This window comes from Callospermophilus lateralis, chromosome 18 (assembly GCF_048772815.1).
Source record: "Callospermophilus lateralis isolate mCalLat2 chromosome 18, mCalLat2.hap1, whole genome shotgun sequence".
In the NCBI taxonomy this organism is placed as follows: Eukaryota; Metazoa; Chordata; class Mammalia; order Rodentia; family Sciuridae; genus Callospermophilus; species Callospermophilus lateralis.
In genome coordinates, this window is record NC_135322.1 from 12,143,019 (window position 1) to 12,166,513 (window position 23,495).

The following is a 23,495-nucleotide window of genomic DNA, read 5'->3' on the forward strand; positions in this document are numbered from 1 at the left end:
TTCTCACACCTTACCCCCTTTATCCTTTGAATTCTATTTTACCTAGATTTTCATTATCTCTGTCCCTCCCTCAAGGTCATGAATTTTTTAAACTAAAGTCTGATATTTAAAAGCATATGGAAATGCAGCTAGGGGTGGGGGGACATGCCTCCTGTAATCCCAGCAGCTCAGGAGGCTAAGGCAGGAGGTTCCCAAGTTCAAAGTTAGCCTCAGCAACTAGTGAGGCCCTGTCTCAAAATAAAAAATAAAAGACTGGTGATGTGACTCCACGGTTGGTATACGGAAATGCAAAAGGTCAAAAAAGGCCAAAGCAATCCTAAAAATCATCAAAACTGGTAGGTAACTCCACACAAAGTTAACATTTAAATTAAGCTATAATTTTAAGACAATGTGGTATTAGAAACAGAGGGGCAATGGACAATTAAATGGAGTATCAGGAAAATCACGCATAAATGAATATTGATTTATGACAAAGATAAGACTTCAGGGAAGCGGGACTGGGGTTGTGGCTCAGTGGTAGAGTGCTTGCCTGGTACATCCGAGGCCCTGGGTTCAATCCTCAGCACTATATAAGAATAAATAAATAAAATAAAGATATTGTATCCAACTAATAAATAAATAAATATGTTTTTTTAAAAAAAGACTGTGGGGAAGAGAGGAAAATGTTCATTTTAATAAATGATGCTATTCAGCTGGGTGTGGTAGCATGCACCTATGATCCCAGTTACTCAGGAGGCTGAGGCAGGAGGATCAAAAGTTTGAAGCCAGCCTCAGTGACTTGGTGAGATATCTCAAGACAAATTTTAAAAGACTAAGAATGTAGCTTCATGGTAGAATACTTGCCTAGAATATGCAAGGCCCTGGGTTCAATTCTCCAATACCTCTACACACAGACACAAAAATGGTACCATTCAATTAAACATCCATGTGGGAAAAAAATGTATTCTAACCACCTCCCACTTCATATGATTCATAGAAATCAATTTCAGATGGAACATAGATTTAAACGTAAAAGGCAAAATTATTAAGTTTTCAGAAAATAAATAAAATACCTGCATAACCTTGTGGTAAGCAAGGAATTCTTAAATTCTAAAACATTAACCAAAAAAATGCATAAAATAGATCTTAGTAAAATTAAAAATTAAGTCTTCTTATCAAAATATACAACTGAGAATAAAAAAGTAAGCCATAAAAGGAGAGCCAATATTTGCAATACACATATCTCACCAAGAACTGGAATCCAGAATATATGAATAACTCCAAAATCAATAAAAAGGTCATATATCCCAATTTTTAAAAAATAGACAAAGACTTGAGCAAGAACTTCTCAAAGAAGGATTTCCAAATAGCTGATAAACACAAAAAAGTGATCAAGTACAAATGAAAACCACCACATGTCACTGGTTCCTATTAATATACTCACCACTGGGGACAATGAAGAGCAACTGGAACTGTCAATCATACACTGCTCAGGGAATGCAGTGGTGCAAACACTTGGAAAACACTTTTGCAGTAGCTAAGAAGCTGAAACATGCACCTGTGACCCAGCAACTCTCCCTGAAACATCTGCCATAGACATTCCAGTACAAGTTCATGGGAGAGAATGTAACTAGTAGTACTGTTCATAACAGTGAAAATCAGAAATAATTCAAATTTCCACCTACATTTGATAAGTAAACTGTAGACATACAAGTCTAAACTACATGCAATGATGCGAGTAAATCTCATAAACATAAAGTTTATGAGCAAAGGGAGTCAGACATAAGGGTTACCAGTATGATGACATTTATATTAAGTTCATAGGCAGGCAAAGCTACTCTGGTGAGGGAAGTTGAGAGGTGGGCAGGTTAGTGACAGAAAGGGACACAAGGAGCTTTTAGGAGTTGGGGGCTGGTTGCATAGATAGCACGAATATGTTCAGATTTTGAAAATTCTGTGAAGTTTCATTTATAATTTCTGCAAGTTTCTATGTGCATGTTATATTTCATTAAAAGTCTCTTGAGGTTGGAGATGTAGCTCAGTTGTGGGACACTTGCCTATCATGTTCAAGTCTCTAGGTTCCATGCCCAGAACCACAAGGGGAAAAAAATTTCCTGAAAGTTAAACAAAATTAAAGGAGGATGGTTCTAGAACATGCTTCAAAAGCTGATTGCCCTGGACTCAAATCCATGTCTGTGACTTCCTGGAATACAGTTATATGACCTTGATCTAGCCCAGCCCCATTGTGTTATGAATACTGTGAACAGCAGTGCCAGGCCTAGAACACCACCCTGAAGACTCAAGAAGCATCAGAACCCGGGGCAATAGAGTGCAAAGGACGGGCATATAGGTTTTGTCAACCTAAATTGGCTCTACTCTCTACTATCTTCTCGCTGTGACCTTTGGCATGTCACTTAACCCCCCTATGTCTTTAGTTTCTTCATCTGAAAAACAGGGTCATAAAGATACTGATTGCAGGGCTACTATGGAAATTGAGTAACACCAGTGAAGGACTGTGCACAGTGCTCAGAGTGCCACAGTGGCAGCTATTTCTTCATGGACGCAAGTACAAGAGGGTGCGGAAGGGTGAGGGAGAGCACTGGTGCACCTGGCGGTCTTGTATGCTGGGCACTGCAGGGACGAGCACATGCACTGCTCCTGTGGCCTCTTGAGGTGGCCCACTGGGCTCATTTTACAGATGAAGGTATGGAAACTGGATAGTTAGAGAGCTTGAATGGCAGCCAGGAATGGATTAAGGTCTGACTGCCCCACAGTAGGGGCTCATACTGCCATATCATTCACCAAAGACTGGAGTGAGGCCACAGACTGAGGAAAAGAATCATCAGAACTATGTGCCAGAGCCTGAGGCTGGACTGAGGAAGGCAGGTCCCAGCCCAACCTCATCTCCTCAGGACTTCTACACCCCCACCTCACGCAACCTCATAGCTAGCTCACCCTCTGCAGCTCCAGAGCTGAGTGCCCCTATTATGGTTTAGATATGATGTGTCCCCCAAAAGCTCATGTGTGAGACAATACAAGGTTTAAAGGTGAAATGATTCGGCTATGAGAGCCTTAAGCCAATCAGTAAATTAATCCCCCAGACGGGGATTAACTGAGTAGTAACTGAAGGCAGGTAAAGTGTGGCTGGAGGAGGTGGGTCACGGAGGGCATATCTGGCAAGTGGAGTGCACCCCCGGCCCGCCCTCTCTCTTTTCTGGGTGCCATGTTCTCAGATGCTTTCCTTCACCACACCCTTGCACCATGATATTGTGCCTCACCTCAGCCCTGAGGAATGGAGCTGGCGATCTAAGGACTAAGACCTCTGAAACCGTGAATCTCAAATAAACTTTTCCTCCTCCAATTGTTCCTGTCAGGACTTTTGGTCACACTAACACAAAAGCTGACTAAAACAGCTCCCACCCCAGGGACAGCTCTAGCCTGCACCCCATCACGTGGCCTCCTCCGCTCTCACCCAGCTGGTCCTGTCTGCCCTGCTTCTTAACATCCTCATCAGACTCCCCTTCCTCCCACCCAGGCATCTTCTCTCCAGCATCCTCCAATGTGGACCCAGGAGCTCTCCTGACATCAGAATCTGGCACTGCCCTTCCTACTCAGCACTCTCTTCCAAGTAAAGAGCAAGCATAAGCAGGCCTCCAGAGACCCCTCCCTTCTTCTGCCCCACAGCCCCCCTGGACCACATCTATCCTATCCTATCACGATCCACACACCTCATGTTTACAGGTGCCAGGCATTATCCTAGGCCCTGAGGACAGAGTAGGGAATAAGACAAGTCCTGACCCACGTCTGGCCAAGGCATCAGTAACTCATACCTGAATCCCCATGTTTCTGACACAGGCCCTGCCCAAAAACCCATGTCAGAAACTGGTGAATGCTGTGGGTGTGACTCAGTGGCAGAACACTTGCCTAGATGTGTGAGACCCTGGGTTCTATCCTCAGCACCACAAAAAGAAAGGAAACACATCCTGTTGTACACATGGAGGCCACTGTCTCCCATCCAAACTAACAAACATCCAGAGGCCCCCGCTCCTGCTGCTCCTGCTTCCAGGATGTTCTGCACCATAGTCCTATGCAACTTCCAAAACCCCATCTGACGCCACCTCTTCTTGAGGCTTTCCTCAGGCCGCTGCAGCTGCACCAGTCCCTCCTTTGTCAGGAAACCCCTCAATACCCTGGGTTGCAAGGACTGTATTCAGGGTGAGATCACCTCCCCAGTGCCACCTGAGAGCACCTATGACTTATTTCTGTGCCTCCAGAATTTGTGTGAAGGCCAGGCACATAGCAGCTTTAGAAATATTTGTGGAATGGGTGAGTGAACCAACCCATCAAGAGGAAAATGAACCTCAGAAAGAGAAGAATATTGGCTCTCAGGCTCTGGGGAGAAGAAGGGAGAATGTGAGAGACTCAGAGCCAGGTCATGGCTTGGTTCACCTGACATCTTCTTCCTGAACTCTGACCCTAGTTCCCCAAGGACCTCTGTGCTTCTGCCTCCAGGCGCCTTCAGGGACTGACTACACATTACATGCACAGAGGTGCCCACTGCTCCATGCCAGCCCAGCCCTCAGGGCCCCTTGGTGAGGCTATTAGGAAGTGTCTGGTTTCCTGTCTGCAGGCCATCTGTCCCTTTGCAACAGGCTCACTGGCCCTTCTCCAGAGAGATTCCAGTTCCACTTTAGATCAGGAGTTTCCTTTTTAGAAATCAAGGGAAAAGCTCTGTGATTTGATACTTGTGGGACCCCTGACATCCTGTGGAACCTTCTAGAAATCTTCTTTGAACCTTGGCCTCCACAGCTATTAGCAGCCCCCTTGGACAAGGGAAGCCAGCAGGCTCTGGACTTGGCTGCTATGAAGAGTGTGGCTGCCCAGCATGTCCTGTCTTCAGGCGCAGCTGCTCAGGGAAGCTCCTTCTCACCAGGCCCTGTGCGTCAGAACTTCCCTGACTTTATGGGAGGCAGCAGGGTGCAAAAGGGAGGGTGCAGACTCTAAGCCTGACACTCGGGCCCACTAGGGCTCATTGCATGATGTCTCCTTACTATCAAAAGAGAGGAAATAAAATCAACCTCACAGGCTTGACCTTATTGTGAGGTCTCAAGAGCAATACCTGTAAGGGCCCAGCACAGTGCCTGGTGCAGGGGATGATCACTGACACCCCAAGACCCCTCCACCCTTGACTTGATAAAATGCAGGAATAGAAACCTGAAGGCTACAGAACAATTTATTTATCTGGTCTTCAGGTATGGAGAGGACTGGAGCTTCCAAGCACAGCGCTTAAGATTCAGACTCTGGATCCTTAAAGACATGGCTTCCAGTACTGGCTATGTCATGTATTTGTGCTGTGTCCCTGGGCAAGTTGCTTTACCTCTCTGATCTTTAGCTTCCACATCTTGGGATGGATACTAAATAAGTTGGCATGTGTCAACATACTATGTTGGTAAGTGTAACAAAATAACCATTGTAGAAATTACTATTATGGAGAACCCACCATAGGCCAGACATGTGAAGAGCCCAAGGCTGAATCTGGCTCCCATGTGGTTAGGATGATGACACCTAGTCACTGTTGGGAGTTAGTGGATACATGGGCCACATCCCCTGCTAGCTGGTACAATGTAACCTATGCCAGTAAAGTATCCCTCCACCTCAGAGAGAGCTGGCATAAAGCTGGACCACTCCTCAGGGAAGGCCCAACATTTGGACCCTTTAATCTACAGTACCCTCCTTCCCCAGGGCCACTCACCAGAATGGTTGTGACCACCAGTGTCTTGTTGGCCAGCGTCTGTGACAGGTTGATGTCCAAGGTGGTAGCATTCATGGCCAGGGTCCGGTTAGAGTACCACACCCCTATCTAGGGGCAGAGAGGGCGCCATCAGCCCCAGGCCCTGCCTAGGGACACAGCAGTCTCTAGGCCCACCCCTCCCAAATCCCAGCAAGGGTCTGATATCACCCTGGGCCTGCTCACCTCACGGTGGCCCTGCCGGGACTTCTCTAGGATGCGCAGGGTGTAGTTGGTCCTCTGCCCTTTGCTGTTGAACTCGACCCGCCCGGTCAGCCCATCATACTCTACCTAGCAGGGCGGGAGGTGGGGCAGAGGGAGGGGTGGCAGGGCCCAGAGATGGGCAGAAAGACCCAGTGGAGACGAGACAACCACAGAAATGGGAAGGGAAGGAACAGGAGAGGGACCAGGAAAGGGATCACAGTCAAAAAAGAAGACAGCACACAAGGAAACAAGGGGATATGGCACAAGGAAGCAGACCAGGAGCAAGACAGTAGGACCCAGAGACAGCATACAGCCCAGACAGGCAGAGTACAGTTGGGAATGGACAGACAAGATGCAAGAATGAGGAGGAGGCCCAGAAGAAGCCCAAAGGCAGTAGGTAGGCGGGGTTGAAGGTAGGGGAGAGGGCAGAGGGCCGCAGGGTGGACATGGTGAGTGTCCCCGTCGGAGGTGACCACTGCCCACCTCCCACATGCTCTCTGCTCCCAGCTCACCATGCGCAGGTAGTTCATGAGGCTGGTCCCATGGGGCCAAATGTTGGCTGATGTACAGGCCAGCGGCTTGACACCAATCTCCTGGCTGCGGTTCAGCTCTCGGACGGCGCTCACCACCACATGCACAGCATCGAACATCAAGGCAGCTGACAGCTGGAGTGAGCAGAAGCAGGTAGGAAGAGAAAGAGGCAGTTTAGCTGGTGGGGAGGGGGCCTTGAAGCCCCTCGTGGATGGTTCCTATCTTCACAGGAATGGGAAACCAGGGGGTCAGGAGGGAGGAAGGAGCACTGGTCTCCCTTGGGACATGTGGATGACAATGGGGAAGTGTTTTTTTGTCCCACGCCTTGGTAGGAATAGCTCTGCCAGACTGTGTATGACCATGTCTCCCTAGGGAAGGCACATCTGAGAGGGTTTGCCTGGAGGGTCAGATGTGTCTCCCACAGAGGCAGGCACGCCAACAGACCTATGTCTGCATGATCAACACAGGTGAGGAAGACAGCCCCTGCCCTGTCTTGAGTGTGTCTGGAGTAGGCAGGGTGGGTGTGGGATCAGGGAGGCAGGGACTCTGATGGAGGCCCAGGTCTGCTGTTTCCTGATGCTATGGCCATGTCCCTACCATTCTCTTAAGCCTTAGTTTCCTCCCCTATAAAATGGGAATAGCAGTAGTAACCACCTCTGAGAACTACTGTGGGACTAGAGGGAGAGAAAGCTCATAAAATGCTCAGAACAGGACCTGGTACACCATGAGTGTTCTATATGCCCTGGCTACTAAGCTGCGACTGTGGCAGGTGCATGCATGTGTACGTGTGAGCATGTGCCTTATCTGGGCTGGTATGAAGGGCTGAGTGTGCCATTTGGTATGTACAGGGGTGAATACTAATGTAGCTCTGCCTGTGTCAGTGTGTGATGTCTCTGCATACATTGTAAATGACATCTTGGCATCTGTGGGAACTTTAGTGCAGGCAGAAGTGTCTTAGTATCTTGGCATATGAATAGGTGTCTATGAACAAATACACATAAATAAGCCTCTTTTGTATGCTTGCATTTATTACATATATTATCAGACACCTACCATGAGACAGGCTGTTTTAGGTGCAGGGGGTACAATGGTGAGCAAAATGGACAGAAACGCCTGCCCTCGTGGAAGTTATAGTCTACAGATCTTCATCTATATGTAAGTAGAATATCAAGTGAGCCACATGGTGATTAAATATTAGTGCTGCAGGGAAGAAGGCAGCAGGGAAGGGAGCTAAAAAGTGGTTGCTTTCCATTTTAAATGGAAAGATAGAGGAACCAAGGAAGGTCTTACAGCCAGGAGGATATCTGAGCACACACCTGGAGATGAGGGGCAGCCAATTGTTCTGTGGGAAAGTGCATGGGAAGCAGAGGGAAGGACGTATCAAAGGCCAGAGCTGTGCATGTACTGGGGCAGCAGAGGCACTACAAGGAGGCTGGTGTGGCTGCAGCAGTGTGGGAAGCAGGGAAGAGGAGGACACGAGTTAGACTTGTCACAGCATCATACTGAAAGGCCTCTTGGGTGCCAGAGGGTTCTGAGTATGATCTCAGTAAGGTCTGCAAGGGGCCCCTGGAAGCATCTGTGCAGTGTGTCTGAGTGTTTCTGCTCACCGCGGGGCCTGGGTAGGTGCTGGCTTCACAGTTCTCCCTCCAGGACATGTTGAGGCTGCGCACAAACTCAGGATAGAAGGGGTGGGAGGTGTTGAACATGGAGAAGCCCAGGATATTGGAAGAGTCCTCCACAATACCATCCAGATGCAGGATAGGGAAGTCCTGAGACCAAGTAGAGGTGGTGAGGGTTGGGGCTAAATCCCAAGTGGGGCAGACACGGTGGGAGGTGATTCGGGGCTGGCAGGGGTACGCACCATGGTGGTGAGGATGTACTTGTAAAATGCTGAGGTCATTCCCAGCTCCGAGGCCTGGAGAACACAGAAGCCAAGAGGTGGCATGAGAGGTGGAGGTCCAGCAGGCAGCAATCCAGGGAACCCAAGAAAGGAAGAGAGATTTAGTGATAGGCCTGACAAGATCCAATAGGAAACACAGTAAAAGACACTCAGAAACAGAAAGACAGAAGAAAACAGGTGAGGGCAGAGGGAGACCTCGATCCCTTGGTGCCCCAGGTGAGCAGAGATTTGTTAGAGGAGACAATAGGGCCCCCAAATGCCTACTGTTCCTCATAAAGAAACTTGGCAGACTTCCTTCTGGAAATGAAGGAAAACCTCAGAAACAGGCTGGACGAGGATAGGAACTTAACCTTAAACCTCACATTGCCCAAAAGGTGTTGAGTTGCTAATGTGTAGGACTCAGCCCCATCACATATGAGCTCAGAAAAGCACTACACAACCAGAGGCCACCCATTTTAATCCTGAGGTTCGTTTTTTGAGTTCCCTTTCTTATAGTCCTCAAGAACAAGGCTGGAAGACCTCTCCACACCATGAGTGCCCAGGCTTGACCTGCCATGAGAATTATTACAGGGCATCAACTTGTATTTCCTGCATGGCAGGAGCTGAGGGTTACACGTGGCTATCAGGGAAGGGCAAGGTGAGAGAGAAAGAAGACCACACATAGCTCCACCTGAGGGATCAGGCTGCCTGCCCAGACCAGCCTGCCTCCTGAGCCTGAAATCTTTTCCCTAAGCCATCCTGCCTCCAGAGTCCACTTTCACTTCTTTCTGTGGGCTATTATCAGCAATGACATATGGTTTTAATTAAAAAAAAAAAAGTGGAGAAAAATAATACAAATTTGATTATGAAGAAAAATTAAGAACAGGGAAGCAAATCAATGATTAATGAGTGTGGGTCACTGGTAGACAGAATGTGCTGAGCCTCCGGGGGAAAGTCTATTGCTCTGGGCCCTCCTGTGTGTCCTTGAGCCAGTCTTCCCCACAAACTTCAGCTTCTTCATCTACCAAATGCTCATGACACTTGTCCTGCAGAGTGACAGTCAAATTAAAGATGCACAGTAAGTACCTCAACTCAGTACTGTGTTAAACACTTTCCCGGCCATTCACTCACCAACCCTCACTACAAGCCACTGAGGTAGGAACTATCACTGTCCTTACTTCCCAGAAAGACAAGGTGACTGTCCAGGACCACATGTCAAGGGAGCAGCCAGGCCAGGCAATGAGCCTTATAATCATCAGCTGCATGTAAGAAGAGGGTCTTGATATCCTCTCTCATCATTGAGTACCCTGAGCATTGAGTGATGTAGTCACGGTTACCAAGGTTTCTGACCCTGGTCCTTTGAAATGAGAAACAGTGGAGAGGGCCCACCTTACGGAGGACAAGGTGGGAGATGGACGCATTGGCATCAATGATGATGGTAGACACTTTGTCATCTCGGATCTCCTTGAGCAATGGTGTGGGGTCCCGACTGTCATCCAGCATCCTCACAGACAGCGTCTCCTTGGAGATGAGGAAGCCACGCACCAGTTCCTCCAATCGCAGCAGGCCTGAGGGAGGGTCAGGCCTTGGCTTAGAGCCCTGCTTTCTGGGTGCCAGACACGGGGCAGACACTCCTTTCTCCTCCCCAACACAGGGCAGCAGGTAGAGAACTAGAGGGCATGCCAAGAAGATGGTATGGCTGTCCCCAGTGCAGCTGGGGCTCAGGGACCTAATGCCCAGATCCTTCCCAAGTAAAATCTCAGCCTAGACCCCTCCTCAGATCTCCAAACGCCTCTCCCACCCCTCTCCTGAACCCTCACTGGGAGGTATGACATCATATTCAACATCCCTGTTTTCTTGCCAAAACCACATTACCCTGCCCCCATTTTCCACCTTTGGGTGAACAGCAACTGCAGCCTGACACTGGCTCATGCCAGACCTCGATGGAAGCCTGGCTTTCTCTCACTCCACCTCCCTCACCCACACCTAGCCCATCCAGGCTCTCCCTTCAAAACACTTTAGAACCCATTCCGCCATCCCACTATCACTACCAGCCATCTCTTGACTCTTGCAAGAGCCACATTGGCTCCTATAAGTTTGTTTCTTACACAGCAGCCAAAATGATGTCAATAGGTGGCCTCCTGCTCTGCATCAAGCAATTTGATGGCTCCACATCTCTTCTCCCTGTTACTCACACAGCTCTGGCCACAGACACCTCCTTGCTGCTCTGCACACACAATAGTCACGCTTCTGTACTGTGGCCTTGGCCCTGGCTGTTCGCTCTACCTGGAACTCTCTTCTCCAGCCCTTACTCAAAATCACCTTCTCAACAAGGCCCAAACCCACCATTTCAGGGCTGAGACCATCAATTGGTTTGAAAATGTCCTCAACGCCCCCTCCAGATTCCCAATCCTTATTACTGGCTGCCATGTCCTCACAGAGCTTAATGTGTCTAGCCACAGCAAGTGCTTATTTATTGTCTAACACCTCTCAGAATGGAGGTTTAACAAAGAGTGATTTCTGTCTGCCTCACTCACTGCTGGTCACTAACACCAACAGTGTCTGGCACCCATCAGATGCTTGGTGAGCCCCCTTGGAAACAGGAATTCCTTCCAGAGGTTACAGAGCACAATCTGCCCTCTTTCAAGCTCCACACCTACCAGACTGACCACTTGGATGTCTAAGACAAGACTTGCTATACCCAGCATGTGCTCCTCGAGCTGACTGTTGTTCTCTCTGGTGCCATGGCTGACCCTGGCCTCCCCACCCTCCTCTATTCCCTCAATCCACCTTGGTTCTCTACTCTGATTTCTACCACCTGGGCCCAAAACCACATTATCTTTCCTTGCTTCTTATTGGTCTCCCAGTCTCGTGTGTCCTTCTCCAACCCATTCTCTTCCTATAACATGAACCTGGCCGTGTGCCCTTGACCTGTCCTGCTTAGAAAACTTCCATGGCTCACTTGCCTCCTGCTTCACTGCTCTTATACTCCAGCCAGCAGCATTCCTGAGCATAAGCCACCTCTGCCCCCGCCAAGCCCTCTGTTTGGAATATGCCCTCCAGGTTCAGCTTAGATGTCCTCTTCTCAGACACAGGCTCTGAACCTCCCAGATAGGTTGGGGCCCTCCCAGAAGCCCCACACACCTCCTGGAAGCCTACATTACCAGTATGGGTCCCAACAATTCAATGACCTGCAGCCTCCCCTAGATAGAGTCTTGTGCAGGCAGAGACCTGCCTAGCACTGTTCCCTGCCAATCCCTCCAGGGCCTAGCAGAAGGTTGGATGAAGCAAGTACTCAGTGACCATTTGTGGACCAACTGGGTACCTCTGGGGAAAGAAGGGGTCTGTGGAACCAGAGGTCTTAGTTCCTAAAAGGGAAAGGGACAGTGGGGACTATTAGGAAGCCTAATACCCAGGTTGCCCAGGGCTCCTAGCCAGGGGGGACTGAACAACCATATGGGAAGGGACATTTGGGGGGAATCAAAACAAAACATCCAGTTCTCCTCCCTCACACTCAGCCTTGGCACAGATGAGGCTGGCCGAGGGGTAGTTGAAGGACTTGAGGATTCGGGAGACTGCCAGGCTGACGTCCTCATTACTGGGGTAGAGGCTGACAGATGCGAAGCGAAGGTACTGAAGGCGGGGCGTCTCCTCGGGACCCACTTTGATGTGGGGGATCTGGACAGAGAGGGAGCTTTTACTTCCATCCTGTTGCTCCCCAGCCCTCACCTCCCAGGGACCACTCACCCCCAACCCTGCGATCCATGCCTCACCTCCTTCTCCCCACAGATATGGCTCACAGTGGAGGCAGATGCTGGGCTGGAGGAGGGTCCCAGGACAGACACAACCCCCTTGGGCAGGATCTGGCACACTGTAAGGTGAAGCGAAGAGACCAGAGTCAGGGATTCTTGGCCTCCTGTCCTACCCCACCAGCCAGGGGACAGCCTGGACTAGGAGATGACCTGGACACTTGGAAATGCCTGCTGCTTCTCTATCTACCAGTCCTAGAGGCCCAATCCCTGATCTTGCTCAATGCATTGTACAAAAGGAAGAACAAATCAGAGGTTCAGGTCAGACCAAGAGAAATAAAGGAAAGCAGAGAGACACCAGGGGGCCAGTTCCTCTGTCTTTCTCTTTCTCAATCTTTTCAGCCATGTTGCCACCTAGGATGCACCCAGCACTCCCTCCACACTGAACCCGCAACCAATGTCCCCTGGGTCTGCTCCAGACACCACCCTTCTGTTACATCTACTCGCTTCTCCTGCTTTCTTCCCCTAAAACACATGTGGGTCTCAAGACTCAGAGGCAGACAACTGCTGCTCTTGCCTGCTCGTGCCTGTTCTCACAGCAGAATGCTGTCTTTTCCTGGAATAACCACTCTGCCCCTCAGTTTACGCACTTCCCAGGATTGATTGGCACCCGACTCAGGCCTGGCCAGTCACAAAGCCACATCCTCTTGGCCACAGTGACTGGTTCAGAGATGGATCTGGGTTCAAATCAGACCAGAAAGAGCCTTCCCCAACTTCTGCTATGATTATTATTGAGTTTCCTAAACTGGTGAGATGTGAGCTTTGAACTGCTACAGCCATCCTGCCACCAACTGAGAAGGGCACTCCTGAAAATGAAGCCAACTCAGAGGAAAGCAGGACCCAGAGATAAAAACAGAGAGATTCCTAGACTATCATTTCAACCTCTGGATCCAGCCATTCCTGGAACAATTCTGGGACATTATTTGAGTATCTAGATGTAGTCATGCCTCCTAAAATTAGTCTGCAGGACTTTTTTTTTTAAGAATTCTTTTTTTAAATTTTATATATCTTTATTTTTATTTTTTTATGTGGTGTTGAGGATCGAACCCAGCACCCTGCACATGCCAGGCAAATGCGCTACTGCTTGAGCCACATCCCAAGCCCTGCAGGACTTTTTTTAAATTTTTTTTTTTTTTTTTAGTTTAGATGGACACAATACCTTTATTTTGTTTATTTATTTATTTTCATGTGGTGTTGAGGATTGAACCCAACACATGTGTCAGGCAAATGCTCTACTGCTGAGCCACAATCCTAGCCCCTAGTCTATAGGTTTTTTAGTGACCTGATCTAATAGTGTGTGTGTGTGTGTGTGTGTGTGTGTGTATGTGTTGCTATGGATAGAACCCAGGGACTAGGCAAGTGCTTTACAAGTAAGCTAAGCCCCTAGCTATAATATCTCTTTTTTCCTTAAACCAGTCTGAGTTGAGTTTCTGCCATATTTAACTAAAAGTATCAAAACTGAACATCTCATCTTCCTCCAAACTTGTTACTTCTGTGCCTTCCACACTTGTGAAGGTCCCACCACTTGCACAGACCAGGTGCCTCTTTCCCTCTAGTCATTAATCACCAACTCCTTTCTCTTCTTTGTCTCCAAGATTTCTTATACCTGTCCCCCACTCTTTAATCCCTCTGTCCAGTCCTACTTTGGATTCCCAAGTCAGGCAAGTACCAGCCTCTTCATGCATCACTCAAATCCAGCCTCTGGATTCCCCTTCTAAAAGCTTACTCCCTGGTCTAAACCCACTGGCAACTCCCTACTGCCTTAGCTAAAGGTGGTGTCTCTTACCCTGGCACTGCAGGCCTCCTTAAGCCAGGCTGCCAATCTGCCAATCTGCCCAATTTTGCCTCCCACTGCCCTGTCATATTCTAGCCCAGGAACCACTCACGATTCTCTCAAATGTGCCCTGAATTCAGGTAGTCAGGATGGCCTCAACCCCACATTCTATTCCTTGGCTCCAAATTCTTCCTCCTGCCCCGCAGCTCCAGGCACAATGCCATCTGCCTTCTTACTTTCCACCACCACTTTTCCCAGACCATGTTCTATGCTGCACCAGTCAAAAAAATCTAGGAAATGCTGTGCCCCATTCTCCCTCTTGGTGATTTGAAATATTGCATGAACATAATAAAACTTCTAAAGCCAGGTGCAGTGGTACACGCCTGTAATCCCAGCGGCTCAGGAGGTGAGGCAGGAAGATTGTGAGTTCAAAGCCAGCTTCAAAAATTTAGTGAGGCTCTAATTTAGTGAGACCCTATCTCTAAATATAATATAAAAAAGGGCTGGGAATGTAGCTCAGTGCCCCTGGGTTCAATCCCCGGTACAACCCCCCTACCACCATACCACCCCCCAAAAAGAGAACTTCTGATAAGGCCTGCAGAAGAAAACCCTGTCTAAATCATGCTATCTTTTTTTCCTCCTCTTGGTGTTGCTAGGGATAGAACCTAGCATCTCGTGACATGCTAAGCAAGTGCTCTACCACTGAGCTACATCCCCAGCTCTTAAACATGGTTTAAGACAGCTGCTTGCAAAGATCAATATCTCCAGCACATCTGTTCAAGTAGCGTGTATTAACATTCATTCATTCAATATTCAAACACTTCCACACCCCTATCATGTGGCAGGCTTGGGCTCCACAGGTGTGCTGGGAACAGTGCCACTCTCTACATTCTGTTCACCTGCCAAAGTTCTGCTTCAGTCTAGCCTCCTTCAGCATGCTTTTGCTGACCCACCCTTAAGCTACCTGCCTCACTGCCCAGGACCTGCACCCAGCAGCAGCCTCCTCTGGGAAAGAGAAGGCAGACACAAAGATTCAGGAGAGGACAAGGCCAAGATGAGGAGGTCAGGGCAGAGGGACAGACTGAGGGCCCCAACTGCCCTGCCTCACCCCACGCCCCCGTGGCCCCGCTCACTGGTGTCCGTGGTCTCGTACTGGCTGTCCCGCTGCAGCTCAAAGATGTCTACTTCCACTCGGGCCTTGGCGGGGACCTCGATGATCCCGTTGATCTGCTCCCGGGCCAGAGCCAGGGCCAGACGCTCACCGCGGCCACACACTGTCTGGTCGTCCAGGATTGCAGCTGAGGGGACACAGGGGTTGGGGACCAGACTCCTAGGTCCTGAGAAAAGAGGGGCTGGGGTCTAAAATGAGGGCAGGTATAGAGACTAAGGGTCTAGACTTCTGGATCTGAAACTGGAGAGAACTGGAGATCTCAACTCCTAGGTGCAGAGGAAGGAGGAGTTGGGGGCCAGGGCTCCCCCTGTTGTTGAAGAATGTGGGAATATGAGGCCCAGAATCCTGGATCCTAGGGGACGGACATGCATGGGTTCCCAAAAGGACTCCCAGGACCCAGCAGGAGGTCTCTGAGAGAGGGGCTGCTATAGGACCTCACCCATGCGCAGTGATGAGAGCACCTGGCAGCTGGGACTGGCGAAGGCGACAATCAGCAGCAGCAGCAGCTCAGCCGGCATCTTCCTCCCCTCCTCATGGGGACGCAGCTGCCGCGGCCCCCACTCGCCACCTGCAGGGAGACCCCCAAGCTGAGGGGAGACTGCTGATATGAAGGCAGAGTCTCTTAGGAGGGCTGCTAGACAGGGTGACAAGCACAACCTCCAGGACATTGCTGGTGAAGAGTTCACAGCTCTGCAGAACCCTGCTCTGACTATAAGTTTGCAGTACTGGGGCACCGCTAGAAGGAAGCTCAGGCTCAGAGGTGCAACCAGGAGGAGCTCCCAGCACTTGGGCACTGATGGGACAGACACTGCTAGAGAATGCACACAGTGACCCAGTTGGGAGCAAGGCATGTTAGAGATCACAGGTAGGAGTGATTCCAGGGACCAGCCCCACCCCAGTAAGAAACCAGGAAGTGCCACCCCCCTCACCCAGTCCCGCCCCTGTCTCTGGGCAGGCAGCTGTTACTAGGCAACAGAAACAGGCTGGAGAGAATGTAATGGTTGCTAGGCAACCCCATCCCAAGCTTCAGTTGCCACCTTTTTGACATCCCTAGTTCCCACAATCCCATGGGAAGAGAGGACTGGACATCTGGGGTCTGGTTTGGGGACAGTATCCAGGACTTAGGAAACTTGAGGAGAGTGGAGAACAGAAAGGAAGAGGGAGACTCACATAGATGGATGGACCCAAAGTAGTAAAGGGGCCTAACCCCCCCCCAAAAAAAAAGAATAAAGAGAAGTGAGGAAACAGAGCTAGAAGGTCTTGGGGGAAATGGAGAGACCCAGAGAAGGAGAAAGGAAGGAAAAACAGGCAGATATAAAAGGGAACAGAAAGATGACAGGAAAATGGAGAGGGAAATGGAGAGAGATACACAAGAAGGGTTACAGGGAGCTAGGGATAGAATTAGGAGAGAAAGAGGGAAGAGAAAGAAGATGGGGGAGATATGAAGATACAGAAAGAGAGGGCAGAAGCAAGAAAAGGAAGATATGGGCTGGGGTTGTGGTTCAGCGGTAGAGCGTTCACCTGGGACGTGAGAGGCCCTAGGTTCAATCCATAGCACCACATATAAATAAATAAAAAATAAAGGTATTGTGTCCAACTACAACTAAATATATATATGTATATATATATATACACACACACACACACACACACACACACACACACATATACACACACATATATATAAAAAAGAGGAAGAGAGCAGGGTAGGTTGACCAAGCACAGGAGAGGCACAGAGTGAGGAAGACAGAATAGACTGCACATACCAACTCAGGATGCAACCCGAGGAGAGCCAGAAGGCAAGAAAGTGAGTGAGGCTGGGAATGAGCTGTTGCAGTAGTGCATGCCAAACTGCTGCCCCCACCCTGTTCTGGGTAGCTGAAGAAAAGGGGGAGACTGACTCTTTGCTTCTCACAACTCTTGACCGCCAGGGGTTAGGGATGGCTCTGGATGCACCACTGGGCAGGATGTTTGGCCAGATGCACATGCAACACAGGCCAAGGCCATGCCCCAAGAGAAGGGATACTTGGGTTTCCAGGACAGAGGATTGTTGTAGGGCCCAGAGTGCTATGAGGTGAAACTAGTGTCTCTCCACATCCCACCCAGTCTCCATAGAAGGAAAGCTTGAGCTGGTGAGATGCCAGAGTGACAACTGCTAGGAACGACAGAAGTACAACCCAAAACCTTGGATCATCTGATGTGGTCAGGAAAGCCCAGTCAGTTTGAGCCCTGTCAGTCTGAGCTCTGTACCTGTCAGTCCCAACCCTGGCCTCACTGCATGACCTTGAGCAAGTCACCACTCTCTGGGCCTCTGGGAAGGAGAGGCTGGGGGACAGGAATGCATGCTGGACAGGCTGGTGGCTACAGTCTGTAATTTAGATTTAAGGTGAAGGCTTGTCAAGGGTAGGAGCAAGGGATGATGGGAGAGCTGGGAGAAGAGCTCACAGTAGAAAGGTTGGGAAGGTGGGGTTGGGAGGGGTCATCCTGAGACACCAAAGACTTTGGAACAAATAGGTAGTAGAGACTAGAGGACAGAAAGACCAAGAGAGGAGACAGAAGGGCAGGGACCAAGAGACACAGGTGGGAGAAGGACAGAGACACAAGACAGGGACAAGCTTGGGGACAGCAAATAGACACAGAGGTCCAGGAAGGCATGCACAGCAAGACAGACAGACCAAAAGTAGTAAATGGGGCTAAATGGGTGAGGACAACAAACAGACACAGCCTAGAAGTGAAACACCCAAGGTGGCAGAAAACAGACTGAAGATGAGAGAGAGGAGATATAGGGAGCCAGCAGGCCTGGGACTACAGATGGGGACTCAGGCCAAGCCAGACAAGGCAAAAACACTGTCAGTCGCTGTGGGGAAGGGGCAAGTAAGGGGCCCTGCCACTGGGGAAAGAGAGAAAGACAAGAGGGCAAAGGAGAGATGAGTAGACAAATAGGGTGAGGAAGAAGACTTTAAAAAAAAGAAGAAGAAGAAGAGAAAGTACAGGAACTGTAGGGAGGAGAAAAAAACAATAAAACTTGGAGAGTCTGAGAAAGAAACAGGGAGAGGAAAGAAGAGGGAGGATGATGAGCTGCACAGCAGCCTAAGAGAGGTAAGAGGGGCAGAAGTGAGAGGGAAACGCATGAGGGAGAAGCACACAGGGAAAGAGATGGACTCACAGACAACAGGAGAGAGAGAAAAAAAAGAGTCAGGAGGAAAGAACTGAGGCAGAGAGGAAGAATAAATGTGCCTGGAGTGGCAGAGGCAGCTCCCCCTAACACAGGCACATCCAGCAGGAGATGCTCAGGGATGGTTGTGGGGGTGAAAAGATCCCAGGGGATGCAAGCCCCCAGGCATGGGTAGGGATGGGAGCAGAAAGGCCAGGCAGGGAAAAACAGAAGTGAGAAGAGAGGGCTCAGGGCCGAAAAGCAGAACAACCCAGCAATCAGGGAGCAGAGGCGGCTAGGGAATAGGTAGAGGGGCTGGGTACCCAGAGTGGGTCTGAAGGAGGAAAGGCAAAAAGTAAGAGATAGAAAACAGCCTCCAAACCTCAAGTCCTGAGCTCAGAGCTGGAGAGAGAAAAGAGGCAAAGAACAGAAAGAGAAGTGGAAAGATGGCTAGGATGGCCTGGGCACCTCTAACAGAGACCACTAACAGAGACCCAACAATACAGGTTTAGGCTAAAAGCAAAGAAGAGAGAAGTTGGGCAGAGTCAGATAGAGGCCCAAGAGACACATGAAGTGGAAACAAAAACAGAAAGACATTTCCAAGAGATATGAGGTGGGATAGGCAGATAAGGTGGGGACAGGGCATGTGTCAGGCACAGGGGTGGGTGGGGAGGGCACTGAAACAGAGTGAGAGTAGGAGCTGGTCTGGGACCGGACCAAAGATCAGTGAAGGGGGTGGGGGCAGGGACCTGCCAGAAACCCCAAAGAAGTGAGACACCACAAGTAAGAGCTGGCCAACCCCACAGGACCTCAGGAAGTGGGGGACTGGGGCAGGTGTGAACTGTGTACCCACAAGTAGGGGTGAGAAAAGGTCATGGTGAAGGGAGGTTAGGGAGATGGAGGGAATGAAGCAGGCCCCTAGTGAGGGAGGGTCCTTGCTGTCTGGAGAACAGGGAATGTGAGGACTCTATTAGGTGGGCAGTGAGCCCAGCCTTCCAGGACCCAGGACCCAGCCCAATCCCCGCCCTGCAGAGACACTCACGGATCCTGGTGGGACGGAGGGCTGGGCTCCCTCGAGGCCCGAGGAACGACAGAGGAGCGACAATCGGGAGATGGTCTGGTGCTGGGTGGTGGTGTGGCTGGGGCAGGGGGAGAGGGCAGTTCACAGGGCCCCCTCCCCCGCCGCCGGCTGTGGACCCCAACTAATCCAAACTGGTGGCTCCCAAGGAAGGGAAGGAAGGACAGGTGGAAAAGGAGAGGGCGGGCCAGGAGGGGAGGAAGGGGAAAGGAGAAAATGGAGGAGAGAAGGGGAGAGAGGAGAGGGGGAAGGAGCAAATGGAGGGGAAGGAGGGAGGAAAGGAAGAGAGGAAGGTGAAAACGGAAGGGAGGGGGACACAGGCAAAGCCGGGGGAGGGGGAAGCCGGCCCGGGAAAGGGCCCCCGCCCCCTCCCCTAGCCTGGCCGGCCTGGGGGGGCCACAGGGGGTGGCGAGGACTGGGTGAAGAAAAGGAAGCTGGCCATCGGGAGAAGTGGGGGAGGGGAGGGCTTGATGGGGGGGAGGGGGTCGCCCCCGTCCCCCCCTCCCCCCAGAGCCTTGGCCCTGCCCTGGATGAGGCTGGGGCCTGAAGTCCTCAAGCCCTCAGCCCCAGTGGGAAAAACATGATGGGGGCCTGGGAAGGCAAGCAGTAGAGGGGCTGGGGAGGATGGGATGCTGGCGGCGGAGAGCGAGCAGGGGGCAGATGAGGTGGAGAGATGGGGAAGAGGAGAGGAGGAGAGAGGAGAGGATGGAGAGGAGGATGAAGAGGAGCAGGGAGGGAGAATGGAGAGGAGCAGGTGGAAGAGGAAGGCGGAGGTGGGGTGTCCCGGGGGCGGCCCTCCCAGGGCCTCGGTGGGAGGGCCTGGCCACGGACTCCTGGTCCCCTGTGAGAAGCAGCAGCCGCCGGCTCTGTGTCCCCAGCTGGGCCTGCCTCCCTGCTGCTGGCCGCCGCCACCGCTCCTTCTCCCCTCTGAGGCCGCCGCCTGCCTGCCCGCCCGCCCGCCGCCCGCGCTGGGTCCTGGAGTGTTGGGGGGGGTGGTTGGTGGAAGGAGGGAGGCAGGGAGGAGGGCAGGCAGGAGGAAGGGAGGGAGGAGGCAGAGAGCAAGGAGGGAGGGAGGGGAATGGGGGGGGAGGGGGAGCTCGCATTGGTTGGGCTGGGGGGCCCCCGCGAGGAGAATGCTGATGAGAGGAAGGAGCTGCATTGGATGGAGGGCCCACCCCCAGGCCACCCCCTCTACCACACCATGCCACCGCCCTGCCCAGGCAGCCCTAGGTACGGGAGCCCACAGAGAAAAGAGGTAGCAGGGAGACTTGGGGAGAAGGCCATGGAGATGGAGAGAGGGCTACAGAGATGAAGAAAAATGCAGAAAAAGAGAAAGGCAGCCATCAATATCCAGAGAGATGGGCCCATAGGACAAGAAACAGAAAACTTCTCAGTCCATGGAAAGGGAATAAGGAAGCAGACCACAGGAACAGGAGAGGGACAAGAATGTGGGAGGAGGGCACGATAATGGGGGGGGGGGTGACACAGAAACCAGAGGACCCAAAAGAGACAAGGATTTGGCTCATAGATGCAAAAGGCCCACTGAGGCAAGAGCAGCCGTCATGGAGAAAGAGCCCCCATGAAGGGAAGAAATGGGTTCGGGTGTGGGAATTCTTGATAACACATACTGAAGTCTTTGGGATCCATAAAGATGATTGGGTAGGAAGAAGAGGGCTTCATTCTCCAGTCACCAGGGCAAAGAAGCTTTGGGAAAGGGGCACAACACAAGAGCAGGGAGTGGAGGGCACAGCCAGAGCTGGGAGACTCCCTCCCTCCCAGGGAGCCTCTGCTGCCTCTCAAAGGAGCCTAGCTGGGGAGGGGGATGGAAGAGAGAATCTCCACAGATCTTGGAGTGGGGGTGGGTGGTGCACGGCTGGGTGGGGGGTGAAATTTTGGGGGAAGGAACATGACAGTTGGCGCTGAAGGCTGAGCCTTCAGCTGAGCCCGTGACTCACTACCACCCCCATGCTCGTGATGGGAGGAGACAGTGACACGCTCACGTGCGGCCCTCAGCATGTGACCCGCTTGCCTCGCACACACAACTGGGCACGTGGCAACTCTCAGACCACACACAGGCCTGGCATGGGGAGCGCTCTGCAGCTGCCATGTGTGGCATCCCTGACATACATGTGACATTGGACTAACAACTCGGCACACACCTCCTCACCCAACTTGGGCAGCACCTATGACTTTGCTAACCCACTCTTAGCCAGGTCTGAGGCCCAGACTCATACCTGCCTCTTGGCTTTGCTCATGCAGCAATATCAACAAAGAATACCTATTCTCTCTAAACACTGTTCTTGAAGTCCTGGTCTGGTGCTGCCACTTCCAGAATGTCTAACCAGACCTCTTTTTATTCCTATATAGTCCAAAAGGTCCTAACCAACACAAGAAAGTTAAAAAAAAAAAAAAATCCAAGAAGGTTCTAGCAGAAAGGGGCCTGAGAAACTACGCTGGACCCTCAGACTTTCAAGTGTAAAGCAGGTCTCTGTAGGAGCAAAAACCTGTCCAAGGGCAGACAGCCTATCAAAGGCTGAGCCTAACTTCTACTTCTCAGGTTCCCACCCTAGATGACTTCACCCTAAGGGCAAATCCAGCCTGACTTAAGAATCTTTGCAGGCCCTAACTTTAGAGCACGCTAACGCCTGGGGACCAAGATTGTTCCCCAATTGTCTTATAAATGCTTGTGCCTCTATATATTGTATTTTCTATAAATAGGTGATTAGATCTAGAAGCTTGACCAATTCTAGTATTATGCTTATTATTATTAAAGACTATTTCATTAAAAAAAAAAAAAAAAGATTGTAAACTTTGGGTGGAATCAACTCCTGACTTAGAATCCTGGCTGTCTCTTCCTAATTATGGGAACTTGGACAAGTTACTTAACTTCTCTGGGCCTCAGTTTCTTTGAGGATAACTGAGGATAACAGTTTTTCCCTCTGAGGATTGTTCAGAGGATTAAACTAAATAATGCATGGAAAGCACTGAGTATAATTCCTAGCACATTCTAACATAGGAAATGTTGGCTATTATTATTAAGCTCCTTGAGACACTAATAAAAACTAACTCCTATATAGATTTTACTCCATGCCTCACAACAACTGAGACAGAGGCTGTTCTTAGCCCCATTTCACAGATGAAGAAACTGAGACACAAGGGAGTTCACAGCAAGGAAGTGGCTGGGCCAGGATGTCAGTCCAAACATCCTGGTTTAACCACGTGGGCCTGGTGTTACGGAGATTAGTGGAAAGTTAGGGCACCCAGTTAAGAGACTGATAACGGCAAAGCAAAGGTAGTGACTGAAGAATAAGACCTAGATTTTCTGGTGTTCAATCCCCTACTAGCTTTTTGGCCTCAGATGGGGGAAAAGACCCAAGTCTGAGTTTATTCATCTGAGAAATGGGAACGGGTAGGGAGGAGAGGTTTGACCAACTCTATCTTCCAGTTCCCCCACCTCAAATTCAGAGGGCCCTCTTTTTTTTTTTCCCCTGCAGTGCTGGGGATTGAACCCAGGACTTTGATCATGCAGGACAAACACTGTACCACTGAGCTGCACCCCCACCTAAAAACATTTTTTTTTTTTTTTTTAACAGTGCTGAAGCAACTTGCTCTCAAGACCTGGAGGGCCAGAAGGGAAGGTGAGCAGAGATGGGCAGAATCCCTCAGACACATAGGGATCCGTCCTCCCTGAGTCCATGCGCTACCGGATCATCTCCTCCAGGCTCACGCCCGAATTGTGCTCAGGTACTCTACCCTCCACACTCCATTTCTTCAAACGTAAATTCCTGACCCTTTTCTTTTTCTCCATTTCCCATTTCCTTCTGGAGCCTTTGTTTTCCTTTTACCCTAAGCTACCCACCCTCCATTCCTAACATTTCGTGTTCGTCTATCCCGTCTCTTAGCTTCCCCGCCTTTCCTTCCTGCCTTCACTCCCTGTTTAATAGAGCCTGGTGCCTTGGTTTCAATTTTTAAACCCCCTCCATATGATGGACTCTTTAATTTCCCCTCTTCCCTCCCGCTGACTGGCATTTGACTGTCTTCCTTTGATCCTCGAGGGTTTCTAAGCCTCAATTCCCCTGCCTCCGCCTTCCGGGGGGGTTCTTATGCCTCAATTGCCCAAGATTTTCT

General features: G+C 50.5%; 1 protein-coding gene across 2 annotated transcripts in view; it reads right to left on the reverse strand.

The window, feature by feature from the left end:
- Window positions 1–15,653, reverse strand: part of Grik5 (glutamate ionotropic receptor kainate type subunit 5) — a 53,842-nt gene extending 38,189 nt beyond the window's left edge. For both annotated transcript variants that reach the window (XM_076837471.2, XM_076837470.2), the window contains exons 1-10: window positions 15,575–15,653; window positions 15,098–15,262; window positions 12,155–12,252; window positions 11,894–12,059; window positions 9,771–9,949; window positions 8,364–8,417; window positions 8,110–8,271; window positions 6,484–6,636; window positions 5,954–6,058; window positions 5,732–5,839 (exon numbers count right to left, since the gene is read on the reverse strand). In XM_076837471.2, the coding sequence (XP_076693586.1) occupies window positions 5,732–5,839; window positions 5,954–6,058; window positions 6,484–6,636; window positions 8,110–8,271; window positions 8,364–8,417; window positions 9,771–9,949; window positions 11,894–12,059; window positions 12,155–12,252; window positions 15,098–15,262; window positions 15,575–15,653 (1,269 nt within the window). The remainder of the gene's footprint in view (window positions 1–5,731; window positions 5,840–5,953; window positions 6,059–6,483; window positions 6,637–8,109; window positions 8,272–8,363; window positions 8,418–9,770; window positions 9,950–11,893; window positions 12,060–12,154; window positions 12,253–15,097; window positions 15,263–15,574) is intronic.
- Window positions 15,654–23,495: the final 7,842 nt, after the last annotated feature.